This window comes from Chiloscyllium punctatum, chromosome 6 (assembly GCF_047496795.1).
Source record: "Chiloscyllium punctatum isolate Juve2018m chromosome 6, sChiPun1.3, whole genome shotgun sequence".
NCBI classification, from domain to species: Eukaryota; Metazoa; Chordata; class Chondrichthyes; order Orectolobiformes; family Hemiscylliidae; genus Chiloscyllium; species Chiloscyllium punctatum.
The window spans coordinates 59,766,623-59,788,129 of NC_092744.1; the positions used below are offsets into that span (position 1 = coordinate 59,766,623).

Here is a 21,507-nt window from a genome sequence, read left to right on the forward strand (position 1 = left end):
TAAGCTGGAAAGTTATTTTCTCTCAGTCCTATTTGCTTTATGCAATTATTGCACCTTAGTATCTGTAGGCGATGGTAGTTCTTCCATTCAATGATTCTTCAGATGGACTCAGGCTTGTTTTAGAATTCTCATGGTCTGTTCATCATTTCACATCAAAATACCCTTCTCTCCTTCCTTGCCTCTACTTGCAAATTTACCACATACTACCGAAATTGATACCACGTCTATTTTATGTTGATTAATAAGGTCTCTATTTCCCAAGTTTTGCTACTCAATAGAACATCAGTCCAGCATGGTTCAGGCGTGGACCATCCCAGTGATACGGCCCACATTTTCCCCAGTCCGGTTTCCAGCAGTGTCCCACAAATTGGCACCTACTTCATCCACACCAGTCTTTGAGCCACACATTCATTTCGACACCAATTTGAATTTGTCTCAGTAGGGTCTGCTTCTAAATTTACTCCCCACTTCTATGGAAAACGTCTTTCCTTGACCTGTCCATGTCTTCGGTATCAACATGGACCATGATGATTGGATCCTCCTTCTCACTGTAAATTTGTCTCCAGGCCTGAACAGATGTCCTGAACACCAACACTAGGCAGGCAACATATACTTCTGAACTCTTGTGCCTTGCAGGAAAAAAGATTATAGTTCTGTTCATTACCTTGCTTGCTATTACCTCTGCAATCGTTTTTGCTGCTCCCTCCCCACCCATTGAATGACTTCTTTTACTAAGGGGCCATGATCACTCACCCTTCATTTTCATCCAAACAAGCTGATAACCAAATCAGGAGTGTTTACGGTCTGGACTAATATATCCAAGTAATCTTCCACTTCTCTGATGTATCTCAGTGCCTGTAGTTCAGCTTCTAGCTCATAAACTGAGCCAAAGCCACTCAAAATGCAAACACCTACTGCAGACATATCAGCCCTGGTTCACACTGGCGCCCAGGAGCATGTATGTTCCACAAATACATCATATCACTTGCCCTCTCATCCTTAAATATTTTATTCAAATATTTATTTTCCTTTTTTATATATTTTGTTAGTCTTACCATCAGTCAACTTTAATAAACCATCAAAAAGGCAGAATTAATCATATAACATCATGAATGAAGAATCACAAAGGAACAGAAGATTTGAGAATGCATATCCATCTGGTCAAAATTACTTAAGTTTAAGAACAGTAAACTTCAAACAAAACTAATTAGATCAAAAGATAATCAATAATCAAAGAAAAATACCTAAACCTACAAAGAATGGGAAAGGATTGACTACAAATCATTCAGGAAATCAAAGAATTTCAAAAGTTATTCTACAGGCAAAGAGTAACTAAAATCTAGCATATCTTCCATTATTTAATACAACAATAAAGCTTTCTTCCAGTCAGGCCAGCTGACCAGAAATATCTTTGTGTATCATTTTCAGTTAATGCACCAAGATATGTGAAAACATAGGAATTACAGATGCAGTACTAAGCAAAACATTAAGAAATTGAATAGGAGAAACTATTGGAAAAACAAGGTCTCTTTTGCATGAAAGGACGTGACTGAGAAGTGGCGTTACAAAGGCTTCTGAAGATAAAGGCATGGTCAAAATTATTCCAGATACATCTCAAGGTTCAACAAGATACCAGAAGGAGGAAGAATAGGTAAACTTGAGAGAGATGTAAGAAAGAATTCAGTACATTAAAAAAAATTCAGAAATTGGAATGGTCTTCTGGGAAGGTCAGTAAAGGTGAAGTTCTTAGATTTCTTAAACAGTTCATTGACATAAAGCAGACGCAAGTATTTTCTTCTAGATGGAGGTACAAAAATGGGCCAAAATTCTCAGCATCTAATAATTCCCATACATTGCGTGGTTAAGTCAGAAACGTGAAAAACGAAGAACTTGCAAGACGGGCCAGATTTCTTACCATCTGATAATTCTATAATTAATTCTCAAACATTGTGTTCAAGAAAGAGGAAAACAAATAACTTGTACTCATAGGTATATATATCATGTACATCCATAATACATTAATACATTCCAAAATATTTTGCAGCCAAATAAATACTTTTGAAGTGTCAACACTTCAACCATGTCTGGAAGTAGAATAGTCAATTTGCACATGCAAAGATCCAAACTGCAATAAATCAGCAGACAATCTGTTTCAGTGTTGTTGGCTAAATCAAAATGTTGGCCAGCATATGGGGAGAACTCACCTGATCTGTTACAAGTATCATCTTGGGAATGTTAATAAATGACAGATGAGATCTCTGAGAATGAAAAACCTCCATCGGTACTGAAGACTCAACTTGGATTTTGTGATCATGTCTGAGTGGAGCTTGAAGCCATATTCTTCGTACTTAAGAGGCGAGCAAGACTCCAATGAGGCAAGGCTTACAGTACTACTTTATTTTTAAGCTATCATTCTCAAACTTAACAGTTTAGAAACAAATGCAAATCAAAATAGTTCACATGAAACCAGGATAATTATAACATTCACATTTAGACTCTTATGTTCCCTGATGACTCGGGTGCATTGCAAAATTCAGGAAAAAAAATTAGAATGATTACAGGCTTATGATTTTGAATTCTGAATAGATTAATAATTAAAATATTTGCTTTCACAGTGAAGCAAAAATCAAAAAAACTGAGCCATGTCATGCATGAAGTTTATATTTATACTTGCAATATAAAGGAAGTAAAGGAGATAAATATAAAATTAACTTCATTTGAGACGAAACAGCAGGATTATTTTCCCAGCCTCTAGCATCAGAAACAGACTCTCATAACTGTAGTGCATCAATATATTTCTTGAAAATAAATGCATGGGCACCTGGTTAAAAATGGGAGTGTATGTTTTAACTAAAGGCAGATAAGATGTAGTACTTGACACAACAAAGTGATTAAATAGGTTAAAACACTACAGCAAACAAAGTTAAAATATATACTAATATAATGTGGCATTATATTACGCAGCTTTAATTAAAAATTGTTGTTACAGAATAGCCTTTACTGATCCTTCTTTTTGCAATTCAAAACACTGAATCAAAAATAAACTAACACAAAATACATAGCCAATCTTTTCTATCAGGAACACACTGCAGTACTCTCCACACAAGTTCTCTTATATGCTACGGGTTTCAGTCAATTCTATTTCATCTTTACATCAAAAAGATATAATTTATAACAAAAAAAATTAATTCCCTTGGAATGCAGAGATAAATGGAAGTGAGAGTGCCTAGCACATAAGAAAAGTAAGGCTGGTCCTCTGGGAAATTGTGTACTTTCAGTGTGCTAGGTATTCAAAGCTTGTTCAAAAGTGTTCATTAGAATAGAGATATCAAAAGATGATGCAAATATTCAGGAGATAATCATGAAACTTACCAGATGTTCTAATCCTACGTTGATGCTGCCAGAATCCCTAAAAAAGAAAAGAAAATTATAAATAACTGTTGCTAAATCCCATATAATGCCCATTCCAATATCTAAATTTTAAGGTGTTAAACATAAGTCAAAATTAGAGCACTGTGCTACCTATAAAGTAAAAATGATCACAACAGCAAACTATCACATTAATACTACTATATAATTATACCATTTTCAAAACAAAATTCTGACATTTGAAACTGAAACTTGAATCTGGAATAAGGACAAAAATGTTGAAAAACTCAGCAAGTCAGGCACCATTGTGCAGAGAAGCAAAGTTAACATTTCAGGCCAATGACTTCATCAGAGGTGGGTCAGTTTTAGTTCCAGAAGGGCAAGGAGAGCATATTTGTAAGAATACCTCCACTTGCAAATTCCTCATCCCACAACCTCCTGACCTGGAATAAAGTCACAACTCCACCACTGTTACTGGGTCAAAATCTTCAAATTCCCTTCAGCATCATACCTTGGGTGAACCTGCACCACATAGATCATCACAACCTTCTCAATGGCACTTATGGAGAAGTTATAAGCTTAGGCAGAGATGCCCCCATCCCATAAATGAATAAACAACAACTCCCATACAATCGATTAATATGACAAACTACGGATTCCATCACAATACTTTGTGTTCTATTTTACGATTTACTAAAATCTGCAAAGCAGCAGAATAACTAATCTGAGTGAGAAACCCCATAACAGGTTTACTAAATAGCAACAGGTAAACAGTAAATATTGCAGTTGATTATTTAACAAATATATCCTCCATTTCAGTACACTTGCAATTGAACCAGAATTAGACTTGGGAAATATTTTTAGTTGAGAGTTACACTTCATTCCCTCACAAAGGATCCCATCTTTCCCTTAATAGTTTCATAACTGGTGAACTGAGTGTAAGCTGGGGCTTTTAACCAGCAAGTCAAAGACCTACTACATTGTGAACCAGTCAGTATGTGCCTCCTGCAAGAAAGTGAAAGTACCTTAAGAAGAAGCAAGGAACAGCAAGTTTCTGGGTCTCCAAGAGTATTCTAATTTACTTTCAAATTTGACCTCAGAGAAATAAAATCAACGTATGACAACAATGTCAGCTGACATTCTCTTTTTAAAAACTTAGCGAGTTTTGAGAGATTTGTAGCTCAGGTTGAGGTCTTGGATGTAGGTTTGCTCGCTGAGCTGCAAACTTCATTTCCAGACGTTTCGTTACCTTACTAGGTAAGATCTTCAGAGGGCCTCAGGCTCTCATGTGAGCGTCACTAGCTAGCAAGGATTTACTGTCCAACCCTTCAGAAGATGGTGGTGACCTGCCTTATTGAACTGCTGCAGTACATTTGCTATAGGTTGACCCACAATGCTGATAAGGAGGAAACGCTAGGATTTTGACCCAGCAACAGTGAAGAGAACAGCAATATATTTCCAAGTCAGGATTATGATTTGTTTGGAGGGAAACTTGCAGGTGGCGGCATTCTCATGTATCTGCTGTCTTGTGGAAGCAGTTGCGGGTTTGGAAGGTGCTGTCAAAGGATCTTTGATGAATTTCTGCAGTGCTACTTGTAGATCACACACACTGCTGCTACTCAGGGTAGAAAGTGGATAGAGTGGATATTTCTGGATATGGTTCTATTTAAGTTGGCTGCTTTGTCATAGATGGTGTTAAGTTTCTTTATTGTTGGATCTGTACTCACCAGACAAGTGGGGAGTATTCCATCACACTCCTGACTGTGCCTTGCAGATTGTGGACACACTTTGGGAACTCAGGAGGTGAGTTACTTGCTACAATATTCCTAGCCTCCGAACCTGCTTTTAGAACCACTGTATTTATATGTTGAGGCCAGCTGAGCTTCTGGACAATGGCAACCCTAAAGCTGTTGATAGTGTGGGATTCAGTAATGGCAACATCACTGAATGTCAAGAGATGGTGATTAGATTGTCTCTTATTGGAGATGGTCATTGACATTTGTGTGGCATGAATTGTTACTTGCCATTTTTCAGTCCAAGACTTAATATTATCCAGATGTTGTTCAATTTGAATGTGGACTGCTTCCGTACCTGATGAGTCATAAATGCTGCTGAACACTGTGTAATCATTAGTGAACATCTCCACTTGTGACCTCATGATGCAGAGAAGGTCAGTGATGACTGGGCCAAAGATATTAGATTAGATTTGATTCCCTACAGTGTGGAAACAGGCCCTTCGGCCCAACTAGTCCACAATGACCATCTGAAGAGTAACCCACCCAAACCCGTTCTCCCTGACTAATGCACCTAACTCTATGGTTAATTTAGCATGACCAATTCACCTAACCTGCACAACTTTGGACTGTGGGAGGAAACCGGAGCACCCGGAGGAAACCCACGCAGTGACGGGGGGAATGTGCAAACTTCACAAAGACAATCGCCCAAGGCTGGAATTGAACTTGGGTGCCTGGCGCTGTGAGCCATGCTGCCCCAATTACCCTGAAGAGCTCCTCCAGAGATGCCCTGGTGCTGTGATGACTGACCTCCAACAACCAAGACCATCTTCCTAGGAGCAATGATTCCAAACACTCGAGAGGTTGCCCCTGACACTTATTGATTCCATTTTTTCTAGGGCTCCTTGATGCCACACTCAGCCAAATGCAGCCTTAATGTCAAAGACCGCCACTCTCACCTACAAAGTTAAAAATCACACAACACCAGGTTATAGTCCAACAGGTTTAATTGGAAGCACACTAGCTTTCGGAGCGACGCTCCTTCATCAGGTGATAGTGGAGGGCTCAATCCCAACACAGAATTTATAGCAAAAATGTGATGTAACTGAAATTATACATTGAAAAATTGATTGTCTGTTAAGCCTTTCATCTGTTAGAATACAGTGATAGTTTCACTTCTTTCATGTGTAAATCACAAAACTTTTTTTTAAAAAGTTGCATTCCCGGTTTAGCTGTTAACAATGGTGATAGCTAGACAATATGTTGAAGGTGTTGGCCCCCTGTATTTTCTGTCTATGCCATGATGTTTAGATTGATTCTAATCTAAAAAGTGAGTTAACGGAGTTTTACATAAATTCATGCAGTTTTTAAGCTCAGAGTTCTACATGAATGCATGCAGTTTTTGAGCAAAGTACAATGTAACCCTGAAAGTACAAATTCACCCCATAAAATATATGTGTGCATGCGGGTCTTTGTCTGTCTGCTTGGGTTGGGGTTTGTGAGTATGAGAAAGTGTGTGTGTGTAGTGAGTGCAGAGTGTCTTAAGTCTGTGAGGGGGTGCATGTGTGTGTGTGTCTGTAAGGGTGGGTGTCTGTGTGCGCATCTGTGTGTATGTGTGTCCGTGTGTATGTGTGCCCGTGTGTATGTGTGTATAGGAGTGTGTGTGTGTGTGTGTGTGTGTGTGTGTGTGTGTGTGTGTGTGTGTGAGAGAGAGAGAGAGAGAGAGAGAGAGAGAGAGAGTGTGTGTGTGTGTGTGTAGGAGTATCTGTGTATGTGTAGTGCAATGGTGGTCACCTGTAATGTAACATGAACCCAAGGTCCCGGTTGAGGCCCTCCCTATGGGTACTGAACTTAGCTATCAGCCTCTGCTCGGCCACTCTGCTCGGGGAAGAGAATGGGTAAAACAGAGGCAAATGGAAAACAGGGGAGAAGGGTAGCAAAGGGAAAGAGGAGAGGAAAAGGTGATGAGAGAGTGGGGAGCGAAAGGAAGAGAGACAATCAAGAAATAAGAGGTACAGAACCGTGAAAAAAGATAAATAAAGTAAATGAAATAAAATTATGGAGCAGAATGAAAACAGAGGGGTCAAGATGGGATAATCATCTGAAGGTGTTGAATTTGTTGCACTGTCATTATCACCTCTTTATTGCTACCTTTGCTTCTGGAGCCATGACTCAATTTCTCTCAGCCTAGTATAAATACCTCCCTACTTCTCCCTTTTTTTTAAGCTTTGACAACGGGTCAGTTAGACTCGAAATGTCAGCTCTTTTCTCTCCTTACAGATGCTACCAGACCTGCTGAGATTTTCCAGCATTTTCTCTTTTGGTTTCAGATTCCAGCATCTGCAGTAATTTGCTTTTATCCATAAATTAGCTGGGTTTGATTTATCCTGCTAATGGTGCATAGGACATATCTGAGCAATTTTCCGTATTGTTGGATACATAGTAGTCTTACAGATATGCCGAAACAGCTTAGTTAGGGGTGCGAAGAGTTCTGAAGCACAAGTCTTCCATATTATTGCCTGAATGTTGCACCATTCAGTCTTTCCAACCATTTCTTGATTTCACATGGAGTGAATTGAATTGACTGAAGACTGGCATCTCTGATGTTGGCTCCACTGAAAAGGCCGAAATGCATCATCCACTCCACCTTTCTGGCTGAAGACTGTTGTGAATGCTTCAGCTGTATTTTTTGCACTTATATGCTGAGGTCTTCCATCATTGACGATGGGCACATTTGTGGAGTCTCCTCCTGCAGTGAGTTGTCTACCACCTTTCACAACAGGATGTGGCAGGACTGCTGAATGTGGATCCGATCCAATGGTTGTGGAATTGCTAACACTGTCGGTCACTTGCCGCTTACCTGTTCTGCATATAGGTGCGCAACTCACTCTCAAGCTGTATGTGTCAAGGTGGATATGCATATAATTTTGGATATTTATCAGAGGGTGCTAATATTAAGCTATGCTGTCAGAACTCTTTGCTGGCATGTATAGCAGCTGTTGAGGATTTAAGATGGACCAGAGTTAAAAAACACAGCTGGTGCAAATATTCACAAGTGTAACAGCCGAGATATGAGGTATTCAGAGCTTGATATCATAGCAAATTTGCTAAACTCAATGTCATCACTATGACAGAGAACAGATAGCTTAGACTTCAACATTCTGGGAAAGAATTATTAATCTGTTGCTGTGCTAATTTTCACATTGAAATTGACTTAAATATTTTCCTTGATTGGAGGATGAGGTTCACATCAAGAGTCTAGTCAGCATTATCTATCTGAAATTTCAACCAGCTTTTGACAAAGTGCTACACTTGAGGCTCCTACATAGTATGGTCTGATGTGTCTCCAGTTATCAATAGAAGTGCACGTGAATTGGTTAAGAATATTATTATTCACAACATTTATTCAACTTTAATTAAGACAATAGATCTCAGGAGAACTAGCCATTTGGATGCAGGTAGCTCAAATATAAAAGACAGAGGATTGTGGTAGAGGGTTATTTTTCGGACTGGAGGCCTGTGACCAGTGGAGTGCCACAAGGATCGGTGCTGGGTCCACTACATTTCATCATTTATGTAAATGATTTGGATGTGAGCAGAAGAGGAATATTTAATAAGTTTGCAGATGACACCAAAATTGGAGGAGCAGTGGACAGCGAAGAAGGTTACCTCAGATTACAAAAGGATCTTGATCAGATGGGCCAATGGGCTAAGAAGTGGTAGATGGAGTTTAATTCAGATAAATGTGAGGTACTGCATTTTGGGAAAGCAAATCATAGCAGGACTTATACACTTAATGGTAAGATCCTCGGGACTGTTGATGAACAAAGAGACCTTGGAGTGCAGGTTCATAGCTTCTTGAAAGTGGAGTCCCTGATAGATAGGATCGTGAAGAAGGTGTTTGGTATGCTTGCCTTTATTGGTCAGAGTATTGAGTACAGGAGTTGGCAGATCATGTTATGATAGTACAGGACATTGGTTAGGCCACTTTTGGAATATTGCTTGCAATTCTGGTTTCCCTCCTATTGGAAGGATGTTGTGAAACTTGAAAGGGTTCAGAAAAGATTTACAAGGGTGTTTCAGGGTTGAAGGATTTGAGCTACAGGGAGAGGTTGAATAGGCTAGGGCTTTTTTCCCTGGAGCGTCAGAGGCTGAGGGGTGACCTTAGATTAGATTAGATTACTTACAGTGTGGAAACTGGCCCTTCGGCCCAACAAGTCCACACCAACCTGCCGAAGCGTAACCCACCCAGACCCATTCTCCTACATTTACCCCTTCACCTAACACTATGGGCAATTTAGCATGGCCAATTCACCTAACCTGCACATTTTTGGATTGTGGGAGGAAACCAGAGCACCCGGAGGAAACCCACGCAGACACGGGGGAGAATGTGCAAACTCAACACAGAGAGTCGCCTGAGGTGGGAACTGAACCCGGGTCTCTGGCGCTGTATAGAGGTTGATAAAATCATGAGGTGCATGGATAGGATCAATGGACAAAGTCTTTTCCCTGGGGTCAGGGAGTCCAGAACTAGAGGCATATGTTTAGGGTGAGAGGGGAAAGATATAAAAGAGACCTAAGGGGCAACCTTTTCACACAGAGGGTGGTACATGTATGGAATGAGCTGCCAAAGGAAGTGGTGGAGGCTAGTACAATTGCAACATTTAAAAGTCATCTGGATGGGTATATGAACAGGAAGGGTTTGGAGGGATATGGGCCAGGTGCTGGCAGGTGAGACTAGATGGAGTTGGGATATTGGTCAGTATGGACAGGTTGGACCGAAGGGTCTGCTTCCATGCTGTACGTCTCTATGACTCAATAGTGGATCTACCTGCAAATGTGAGATGATGCCAAGATGTCTGCAAGAGCTGAGGCCATTGAGAAAAATCAGCTATAATCAGATCTCAATTAGATGAGGAATAATCCAATGTCATGAAGTCCATTTAATATCAGATAGATGTGGAAGAATCAGAACTAGAAGATGTGCAAGTATATAACCAAAGCATAAAACCAAGTTTGACATCTGGAGGTATTTTCACAAAGGTGAAAGTTTTCAGAACAAGTTGTTGTATTATGTAATCAGGTTCTAATGTTCATTTTGCACTCTAAATTTCAAGAAAATGCAGGAGAATCAGTGCATTTTTCTTTCTTGTTGAATGTCTTGAGAATTCTTCAACATAGTTAGTTGCTAACATTTTTAGATGATTGAACTGTTGCTATAAGGCTGCAGATTCCATTTACTCAAATTAATGCCAGAGGAAATCCAGGTCAGAGATGAGAAGGTATTTGTCGACAATTTTTGTCTTAGTCATCAGCGAACACAGTTGCTTCACTAATGACCACAAAAGTCAGCTTTTGAAGTTAGCATAATTGAAAATGACTCCAAAATAATACAAGTAATAAAACCTCCATTTAAAGTATTGCATCCTCCTGGATTCCCAATGATCAGTAACAAATGTTAACAATAATGATAGAAATTGCCAATTTTATAAACAGAAAAGACTCACCAGTTTAAGCAACATCTAAGGGCAGTAAAACAATTTTCGCTTCAGATCAATGACCTCCCATCAGTTTTAACCTAATTTTGGTCTAATTCAGCCTTCAATGACCAAGACTTCACTGTTTGCTGAGGAAGAGAATTCTAAACAGAAGAAATTCCTCTTCATCTCAGTTTACACATTTTGAAATTATGCCCCATAATTCTAGATTCCTCACTAAAGGGAAGTATGTTCTCATCATCGACCGTCAAGCCCCCTTAGAATCTTATGCTTTAATAAGACATCTCTCATTCATCTAAATTCAATGTGTTTAGAGAATAGTTACCCTGATAACTATTGAAATCATTCTGTTTCACTGGTGTGACATTTCTGCAATAATCCACTCAGAATAACGAGAAAATCTTAAATAAATTCCTTCTAAATGCAAATGTAACCTTGTAACAATACTTAATTTTGAGATGGAATATTTGTTTTCTGAAATTTTTAAAAGTCTAAACAGATTCTCTTCACATGTTGAATTTATACTAAATCTTTCATTATTCCATTCATCAAAATTATTGCCTATTTTATACAACGATAATTCATAATTTAAATCTACACAGTATCTGTAGACTGCTACATGTTAAATCATGGTTTGGTGTATTTTAAGCATTTTACGTTAGAAAGCTGTGTGTTCCAGTCACACCTCATCTGTTTCAGTTGCTCATTTATTCTGACACATCAAAGCACAAGTGAAGGAGTGCTACATTATATGGGTTTCATTTTCAAATGAGAAATTAAACAGAGGATCATTTTGCAGTCTCAGAGCATAAAGTAAAGAAAGGTGATTTCCATGAATATAGCACTTTTCAGAATTTCAATACATCCAAAAGTGCTCTTCAGCACCTTTCTTAAAAAATGTAGAATCTGTTGCAATGGAAGATAATAATTAGTAGCCAATTTGTGCATAGAAAGCTTCCAAAACAGCAAAATGATAATGACCAAAAAATCTACTTTAGTGATATTTGAAGGTTAAACCATGGTCAGAGGTGCAGGGGTAACTCCCCTGCTCTTGTATAAAATATAGCTATGTGATATTTTATGTTCTCCCAAGATAGCAGCAAACGCCTCAGTTTAGCACCTCATCCAAAAGACAGCACCTCCAACAGTACAGCAAGCACTGCAGAACTGCACTGGAATATCAGTTTTGATTTAGTGCTCAAATCCAGTAATGGGACTAGAACCCACAAACTTCTGACTCAGGCAAAAGTGCCACCAACTAAGCCAGAGCTGATGTTTAAAAGGTGCCACGCCATTATTTGATGGGGGAAAGTTTCACAATGTCCTAGCTAACATTTTGTGTCTCAGCTAATACCTCAAACCAGGTAAATTGGTCATTTATTATTTGTAGGAATGTGCTATGCAAAAGTAATTGCACTTGATACAACAACAACTGGAACAACTTGCATTCAAAGTAATAAACTGTTCCAAAGAACTTGATGGAGCATTATCAAATAAGATTTAATTTGGGTTACCTAAGGAAATATTAGGGGCAATTGATCAAAGAGTTGTGTTTAAAATAGTATTTTGCTTACATATGAGGAAGCTCAAGAGGCCAAAATTGGAGATATCGCTAAGGGTTGGACACGATTACCAAAATAGGGGGGGGATTATAGCATGAAAATAAAGGGTGAGAATTTGAAAATCAAGTTAAAAATCACACAACACCAGGTTATTGTCCAACGGGTTTATTTAGAAGCACTAGCTTTCTGAGCGCTGCTCCTTCATCAGATGGTTGTGAAGGAGCAGCACTCTGAAAGCCAGTGCTTCTAATAAACCTGTTGGACTATCACCTGGTGTTGTGAGATTTTTAACTTTGTACACCCCAGTCCAACAGCGGCACCTCCAAATCATGAAAATCAAGTGTTAGCTAACTAGGAGCTAACCACGTAGGAGCACATGGGTGGTCTAATTAAATGGAAATTGGTGAGAGTTAGAAGATGGACCACAAGGTTTGGAATATTTTAATGCTTAACTTGGGGGCCAACCAGGAATGTGGTGGAGTAGTCAAATGTAAAGCAACAGAAACTTAAATGAGGAGTTGGATGGATGGATTGATGGAGGGAGGGAGGGAGAGAGAGAGAGAAGGAGGGAGAGATGGCTGATTTTATTGTCATGTGTATTTTACAGTATTTCCACTGTCGTCACAATCTGGCACTATTTTAAATAATTTTAAGAATAAGAAATAATATACAGCTGAGAGAGTCCATCAATCCTGAGCCAGCTCACCATCAACAATGCCTGTGCCGCCATGCTTCCTCCACCACCTTGCCGCTGTGCACACCAGACCCTACCAATGTTGAAGTTGTCACTCTTTACGCACCATTTTCCGCTGCTGGGCCAATTCTGAGAAGATATTGGGCAACGGTATGGGGGTGGATATGGACTTTGAGAGATGATACAGAAGTGTGGTCAGAAGCTCATCTTCGAATCAAGTATTAAACTAGGTTGAGAATTGCCTGGGTCAGACAGACTCTGATAGTTGCAAGAAAGAGAGTCAATGACTAGGGAACATCTTTTGACAATGGCATCAGTGTTTCCACGATTTAGTTGGAGGAAATTTCTTCTCAATCTAATCTAATCTAATGTCGCCTGTCAGATAAACAGTTTGACAATATAGGAACAACCAAAGTGTTGGTAAAATAAGTGGTAGTGAAATAAAGCTAGGTGTTGCCAGCATACATATGGAAATGATTTTGGATGACATTACCAAGGTCAAACATATAGATGACAAATAGGAGGGCGCCAATGATCAATCCTTTGAGAACACAACAGTACCTACATTTTGAAAATGTTTATAGGTTATAAATTTCCTCGGAATATCCAGAAGTTACGTTGTTATACTTCTGTTAGCCAGATGCTGAAGAAACCTTAACCAATCTTTTGTTTAGAACAAATTCAGTCACAGCGTAAAACATTAAAGGTATTATATTTCCTGATTCCACACCTGTTACAGTATCACTTCATAAATATTTTCTAATCAATCTGTTCAGAGATTTTAGGACACCCCTTACGGAGCAGATGGGACTTGAACTGGATCTCCTCGCCCAGTGTTAGGGACACTAGCATTGTGACACCACAGCCCAGGTATCACTTTATATACACTCAAGAAACCATTGAATGACTCCACCTGTATGTACTTAACCTCAATTGATACTTATTTCTTTGCTATTACTGTTAGACATCCCTTTAATCATTCTGGAAATGAAATCAGACAGATTAAGTTATTGCAACATGGCCACTGGAACCAAACTCTCAAAGGCCTTATTTCAGGTATGAATAGAAAAGTAAAAAGAATGCAAAAATTCATGTACAGCAAGAAAAATAAAAACAGCAGAGAACATCCTAAAACATATTCCAGAAAGTCAAGTATAATACAACAATAAACTATGCTGCAATTTTAATGGCTATGAGGAGCATCAAATAAAACTAACAGCACTGTAGCATACCAAAATGGCTCCACATGAAACGTGTACACTGTGTATAACCATTATTCAAAAATGTTAAAATCAGCCAAACCAGCAAAATGCACATGTCAGTGATGACATGAAATATTTATTCCAAACCAAACTTCAAAAGGTTTCATAAACATCTGAAAGGCCCGTCTCCTAAAAACACAGCATTCTCAAGTATCATTTTTAAGTCACAACTCAATAATTTACCTTGGGAATATTGTTGAACACGAAAATAAATTAATACTTTGATTCAAGATCCTATGCTCATATTCATCGACATAAACATTTTCCAGATGCCTTTCATAAACCGCCAAAATAATTGCTATTCTGCAATATTCACATGGTGAAGCAAATTTATTGCCCTTACATCAGAACAGAATCGTTTCTTAATAAGAGGCTGAAAAAAGAAAAAAAAATGCAATAAATGGAAAATGTAATTTAATATGTTTCTATTGTCATGCTTCTTTTCAAACATTACACTTATTAAGGAATCGGTAGGAATTGTAATTTTGCAGAAGCAAAAGCTGTGCATGCCCACCTGCCCTGTTCAACCCCTGTTCAACATTTACCATGACATCCTTGAATGTGATTTACATTTGAGTGCCTAGTTGTGTGAAACACTGCCCTGTGAACTGGCATCAATTAGAAACTCAGTTTAGGCTGACCACACCCACATCTAGGAGGCTTAACACAATTTAAGACCATCAATATAAGATACTTAATAAGAAATTCAATAAGGAATTTAGGAAAAGCTCGTTTCCCAAGATGTGATGAGAATATAGAATCTTTTACGATTGGAAGTTGATGAAGCAAATAAAATAAATGCATTTAACAGGAAGATAAAAAAGCATTTTGAGTGAGAGTGAGGGTGAAAATGACATATTTATATGGCAGGCTCAGAAGGAGCATAAGAATTGCTTATGGGTGGAATGGCCTGATTCTGTGTGCATATCCTATCTAATCTGTTTTGCACTATATTGAAATGGAGATCACAGAAGTCACAAGATATTCCATTCATTCAAAACCTTGAGATATTATGAGTGTCTTTAAAAAAGTAGTTGATTAATGACCATTTTTCACAAATCCAGAAGGAATATTAGTTTTTTGTGCATATTTTGTGAACAGTGTATCACAGCAAACAAACTATATTTTATTTGGGTTCATGATTGTTGAGTAGTTTCAGGCAAGTATGTAAGTTTATTCATACAACTGAAGAGCATCATTTTAATATAGTTTGATACATGAGACCATAAAAATTACAAACATTTCAAGAAGTATAAATGGCAACTTAACAGTCTGAAATTTTCCATGCTGAGCTCTTCAGGTCTTCATATACTTAAAGAGAAGGCACATTTATACACTTGGTGTTTCCTCATAGAGAGGAAAGAAACACTATTTAGAAGATTGGTCAACTAGTTAGCCTCAAAGGAAGTGAAAAATATGGATTTATAAATGGGAATGGAAATGATGAATGAATTTACATATGAAGTTTGCATTAAAGTTGCTCTTAATTCAGATCTCAGGTAGATAAAGTTTAGATGCCAAAATAAAAAAAAGTGCAGCATTTCAGTATGCAAATTTATACATTTCTGCTCAGCAGATGTCTTGATATGTAACATTTGCAGGACATTGGGACCAGCAAGTTCTCTTCCAGGTTTATATAATTCTATAATTCAGTGTTGTCAAACATATATAATAATTTAAAGAGAAGTGTCTCTTCACAAAGCTTTTGATGAAGCCCCACATAAGAAGTTATTGTATAAAATCAATGCACACGGGATAGGTGGCAATTTACTGGTGTCAACTGAGAATTTGTCAGCAAACAGGAACAGACAGTAGGAATAAATGGATCGCTTTAAGAGTGGAAAGCAGTGATAAATGGGATATCAGAGGGATCTGTGCTTGTTCCAGCTATTCACAATACATATTAATGATTTGGATGGGGAAGTTAAATGCAATATTTCCAGGTTTGCAGATGACACAAAACTAGATGGCAGTATGTGTGGTGAGGAGGCTGCAAAGTGGCTTCAGAGCAACTCAAACAAGTTGAGTGAGTGGGCAAATATATGGTTGATGCAGTACAGAATGGGTAAGTGTGAAGTTGTCCAATTCAGACGGAAACTCGGAATTAAAGTATATTATTTAAATGCTTATAGATTTCGCAACGTCATCGTACAATGGCATGTACACCTTGTGTACCGGACTTTGAAAGTAAACATGCAGTTGCAGAAAGAATGCTAGGAAGGTAAATCATATGTTGGTCTTCATTGGGACAGAATTTGAATACAGGAGTAAAACGTCTTACTGCAGCTGTATAGGGCCTTGATCAGATCGATTTAGAGTACTGTGTGCATTCTTGGTTATATTTGCAGTAGAGGGAATGTAAATATTTTTGATGCAAAGGTAGATTGATTCTTGATTACCAAGGAGATTAAAGACTACCGTGGATATACAGGAATGTAAAGCTGAGATTAAAATCAGATCAGTCATCGATTGAATGGTAGAGAAAGCTTATTCTGTCAAATGGTCGACTCTTGTCTCTTGTTTGTAGACTTCTAAGAGAGCAGCGAAGGCTCGTCAGACATAAAATTCCGATAGGACTGAATAGTCTGGATACAGGGATTTTGTTCCCCCAGGCCAGGTTTCAGTCTCAGGATAAGCAGTAAGCCTTTTCAAACTGAGATGAGGTGCAATTTATTCTCTGAGAGAGTGGTAAACCATTGCAATTCTCCATCACAGATGACTGTGGAAACCAAGTCAATGATTATGTTTAAGTAAGAAATAGAAAGATTTCTAAAAGCTGAAGATGTCAAGAAGTAAGGAGAAATACCAAGCATTTTGTGTTGAGTTAGAGGGTCAGCATGATCATGTTGAATGGTGGAACGGGATCAATGTGCCAAATAGCCTATGCCTATTTTCGAAGACAATTTTTTGCAAATGTGTAATTTCAGCCATTTTTACTTTGAAAAGAACACAATAACCAATCATTAGAAATTTGCTAATAACAAGTGAAATGCTATTTAGAAAACACTCAAAAATAAAAATAATGTTTAAAAATCCAATTGGCTATTATGCTGCAAAATAAGAAAATGCAAAATTCTTATATTTGTCATTTTTATGCATTTCTGCACAGCAACATGAAAAAGACTTCTATCTTTTACATTGTAATAAACAAGAAGCAGATCAACAATTCATGACTCCAAAGAGAAATCAGCGCAGTTTATTTTGGATTTATTACTGTGGAGTCAATACAACATAATCAGCCTAATGAATGACAATTAACAGGGAAACTGTTAACATCAAATTTGAAGGCAGTTCACAAGAAGATTCCAGTTAATGGCATTTAAAGACTGCCCTATCAGTGGTCTGTCTCCAGTACTGTCCTTGTCATGATTCCATCAATATTTGCACAACTTCTTCTCCTGCGCTGAAAGCAGACCTAATTCAATTATGGGTCTCAAAACTGATAAAATGGTCCTGAAGTGGAAAATGGGAAGAGATTATTGGCAAATGAATAAAGATTTGTATCGAACAAGCACACAGGAGTACAACAGCCCTTTTTTTTATCATCTTCTGCCTTTGGTCTGCTGGGAACCTTGAGTTTCCCTTGCTCTCATGCAGCACATCGATTTCTGAATTAGACTGCAATATTAAATAATTAATATACTTGCCATGATTGATGTTTTGCATTAGTTGAATATTAGGTTATCAATCAAAATCCACTTGGTTTAATGTAATAATATTGAAAAAGTGTCAGGGGCTGTTCATCCAATTTGTAGTTGAAGCAGCCCAGATAGTCATATTGGTGTAACACGAAGCTCTAAAGCAGGAAATGTACTGGTTTAACATTCATAAGTCAGAGATTATGAAACTTGTGGAGACACGGCTCAGGCTGCCTTAAATAAACCTCACGGCACCTGTCAATTTCAATCACAGCAAGGTCCACACTGAAATAAACCATCATCTCCAACTGCCTTTCATCAGGTCCACAAGAAACCAGGTCTTCAAAACACATGAATACAGATTTTATTTAACATTAAATCAGAATCCTAAGTAGACAGTATTCGATACGCTTATCTGCATCAGATAACATGCTCTTGTTGCAGAAGAGTACAAGACTTTTATTTGCCCACAGAAGACAAATTTTCACTTTTTAATTAATATGACTTCCATCGGACGTCTAAACTGATGGTGAGTAAAGCCATCTGCTTCCTGAGTTTTATTTTACAGTCTGGAAAGATGAAAGAGTATTAGCCTGGTCAGCCTCTCAGCAATAAAACAAGAACCAAAAAAGAGCCCGGTTTATACCAGGGGAAAACCACTATTCTCTTACCAAGCAAGAAGTCTTATTTATATCACACTTAATTAAGCAAAATAGAAAGAACAAGTCAAAGTGTTAAAAAGGGTTAAATTTAATGCATTGCTTTTGCTGCAGTCAATATTGGCAAATTGGAAATGTCTAGCATATCATTCATGTCAAGGGAACTGTATGGCTCCAACCCAAGTCTCTCAGTCCCAGGTCGACATCATTATCGACTAATTCTGAAAGCTACTGTTATGTTCGGAGTTACTAAATTTCTCTGGAACAGCTTCCTTTAATCTGTAGCTTGAATTCCAGGTAGCACACAATTAATTAAAGCCAGAACACCAGTTGAATCGTCATTCATGGTCAAATTTCAAATAGTTGTATTAGATGTTTTTGCTGTTCTTTCTCTTTCTGCCACAGCTGAGGCAAACGCCCATCATCAGTCAAGCAGAGAACCACAAATTTAAAATGCAAAGCCAGTCATTTGATTTCCACCTAACAGGGTGGCCCATTAGCACACTGCTCATCAGTGATGCATTATGGTATGATAGCTTCAATCCCTGACATCTAATTTAAAAAAGAAATCTTTGCGAAGATGTAATGTTGGTGTATGGAAGCATTAGCTAGTGATGACAGAAAATCACAGGAAACTTCAAACTATATCAACTAGGCAGAACATTTAGTATATTGTGAAGTGTTTAATAAAGGAGACAAAGTGTTGTGTATGGAAAAAAAAACTGTTCCTTCTTTTAATTACTTGCCTGCAAACAGAACAAATCAATAATCAAAGTACAAAATAGGTTGGTTTATCATTTCCAGAAGTAGATGAGCACAAAAATATTTTTGGTTTATTTCATCCCAATCCCATTATCTGCAATACATCATTCAGTAACAGAACAATCAGGCACATTTGTGATCTTCCTTGATTGAACGCAATTCTTTCATCCAATATTCTAGATAACAGCTAGAGGAATCACAACAGCCCCATGTTATTTTTAGCTGAATAAGTGAGCAAATAGAACTATGCAGCCAATTAGACATCGACACCTTAGGTTTCATCATCAATTAGTCACAGTACCTGCCAATATTGAATGGGAACACAGCACAAAAACTAGTTTGATATTCTTTTATTACAGAAAGGAAAAGCAATGATCCAGAATTTTTCTTCCTGGTAGCTAACTTATGACCACTTCTGTGGGTACACCTCTGTGGGTACACCTCTGTGGGCTCAGTTTGCTTTGGGCTTGATATCAATGAAAGGCACACCAATCACAAAGTCAGTCACAAATAAAAACAGCTATCTAGCAAGGGCTCTGAAAAGCCAGTACACTTGAAAAACATATGGCCAAATAATTTTCTTGAAATTAAGAAAAAAATTAAGAAAGCACACAAAATAAAGAAATAAAATAGAATTTAACTACCATCTTAATAAACATCGGAAGTTTTGTCTCTTGAAGTAATTGAAAACACCTTACTGACAGTAAGCTGTATGATTTGTGCTTCCACAAATGGTAAGGCACATATTTGCATCCACATTCTAAGCACAGACTGAGTTTCTCTTCCCCCTTCCTTTGAGGAAGGAGATAAAATTCGTCGGCTGCCCTCATGCACTCCGAGTAAATACAAGAAAATCATAAATGTATGAACACACTTTCAAAAGAGGCCCGATACATGAATACAGTATATGCAAACAGTATATATCAAAGACGGTAAATTCAGAAGGGTATTAGCTGCAGTCAAACATTTAAATGTTTTGTGAAAGAGTCAAATAAAGGAGTGATCAGTGATGTCTGGATCATGAAACAGTATAAAAAGTGTAGAACGCACCTCTCAGCCATTTTGAGAGTCAAAAGGAGTTCTTAATTATAAGCTATATATCATTCTGACACAAACTTTTCTTGTTGCAAAATATTGCGTTGTAATATGTATAACTATGGACAAGGGATTCCAAGAAAGCAGTGAATGACCAAGACAAAAATAAGTAGTCAGTCTGAAAATGCTTGGAAGTCAACTTTTATCATGTGATGTCACAACAAATTGAGCAATATTTTCTCTATGATTGCCAAATCTTCTATTGACTGACTGCCACTAACTCAGAAGTTATACTGTGACTCTTTATGACCCGATAATATCCCTATAGCAATTGTTTTTCAAGTTTTTTCAAATTTTTAAGTTAAACCAAAACAAATTAAACAGAGTTGCTGCAAGCAAAAATAATTGCAAAATACAAAAAACTGCTAACTTTCAAATTCAGTTTGTTCCAACATGTAACATGTTGTATCACAAAATAAACAAACCATCAGCATATCAAACAATAATTTTATTTTAGAAGCAAGTGAATGAGAAAGTTTAAATGTTTATCTTGTTTTGATGTTGTATATAAATAAAATCACTGTTCTGAGTGTTTTGCCATCAATAATTTTCTACTTGAGCAATGAATTACTGAAATGGATGAAGCTTACAAATGGCAAACCATAGCTGTGAAGTGAATGGCTGGTATTGGTGCAATCACAAAAAGACTTGGGAGATATCAGTGCAGATGCAAACTGGGAGCTATACTGTGTTGTTCCATTTGGTCTCTTCAAGCTGACAGTGTATAGTCTGGAAGCCCACAAATTCACGGATCAAGGTCCGAGCTTTACACAACAGAAATATCACTATGTAATTGTAATTCATTGTGTCTTCACTCCGTCATAAATATTATTTCCAGTTATGAACCTTCAGATAAATGGGAAAAGAAATCAAGGTATGAGCTGAGGCCAAAATGTGATTAGCCATGATCATACTGATCGTGGGGGCTGAAGTGCCTACTACTACCTGCTCTTTATCCTTATGTTTAAGATTATTCTGAAAAAAAAATTGAAGTTATTTAATTGGCTCATTTTCTGCTTGTATTGATACAATGAATTGATACATGAATCTAATTATTCATGTTTGAATCATTGTTCCCCAATGTTCTTCGTAGTGGGTGGCACAGTGGCAGTGGGCAGCACGGTGGCACAGTGGTTAGCACTGCTGCCTCACAGCGCTAGAGACCTGGGTTCAATTCCCACCTCACGCAACTGTCTGTGTGGAGTTTGCACATTCTCCCTGTGTCTGTGTGGGTT

The 21,507-nt window shown here is 37.8% G+C and overlaps 1 protein-coding gene across 1 annotated transcript in view; it reads right to left on the reverse strand.

The window, feature by feature from the left end:
* The window catches only part of rsrc1 (arginine/serine-rich coiled-coil 1), a 503,072-nt gene that overhangs the window by 254,604 nt on the left and 226,961 nt on the right, over nucleotides 1-21,507 (reverse strand). The window contains exon 5 of the mRNA XM_072572745.1: nucleotides 3,373-3,409. Within this exon, the coding sequence (XP_072428846.1) occupies nucleotides 3,373-3,409 (37 nt within the window). The remainder of the gene's footprint in view (nucleotides 1-3,372; nucleotides 3,410-21,507) is intronic.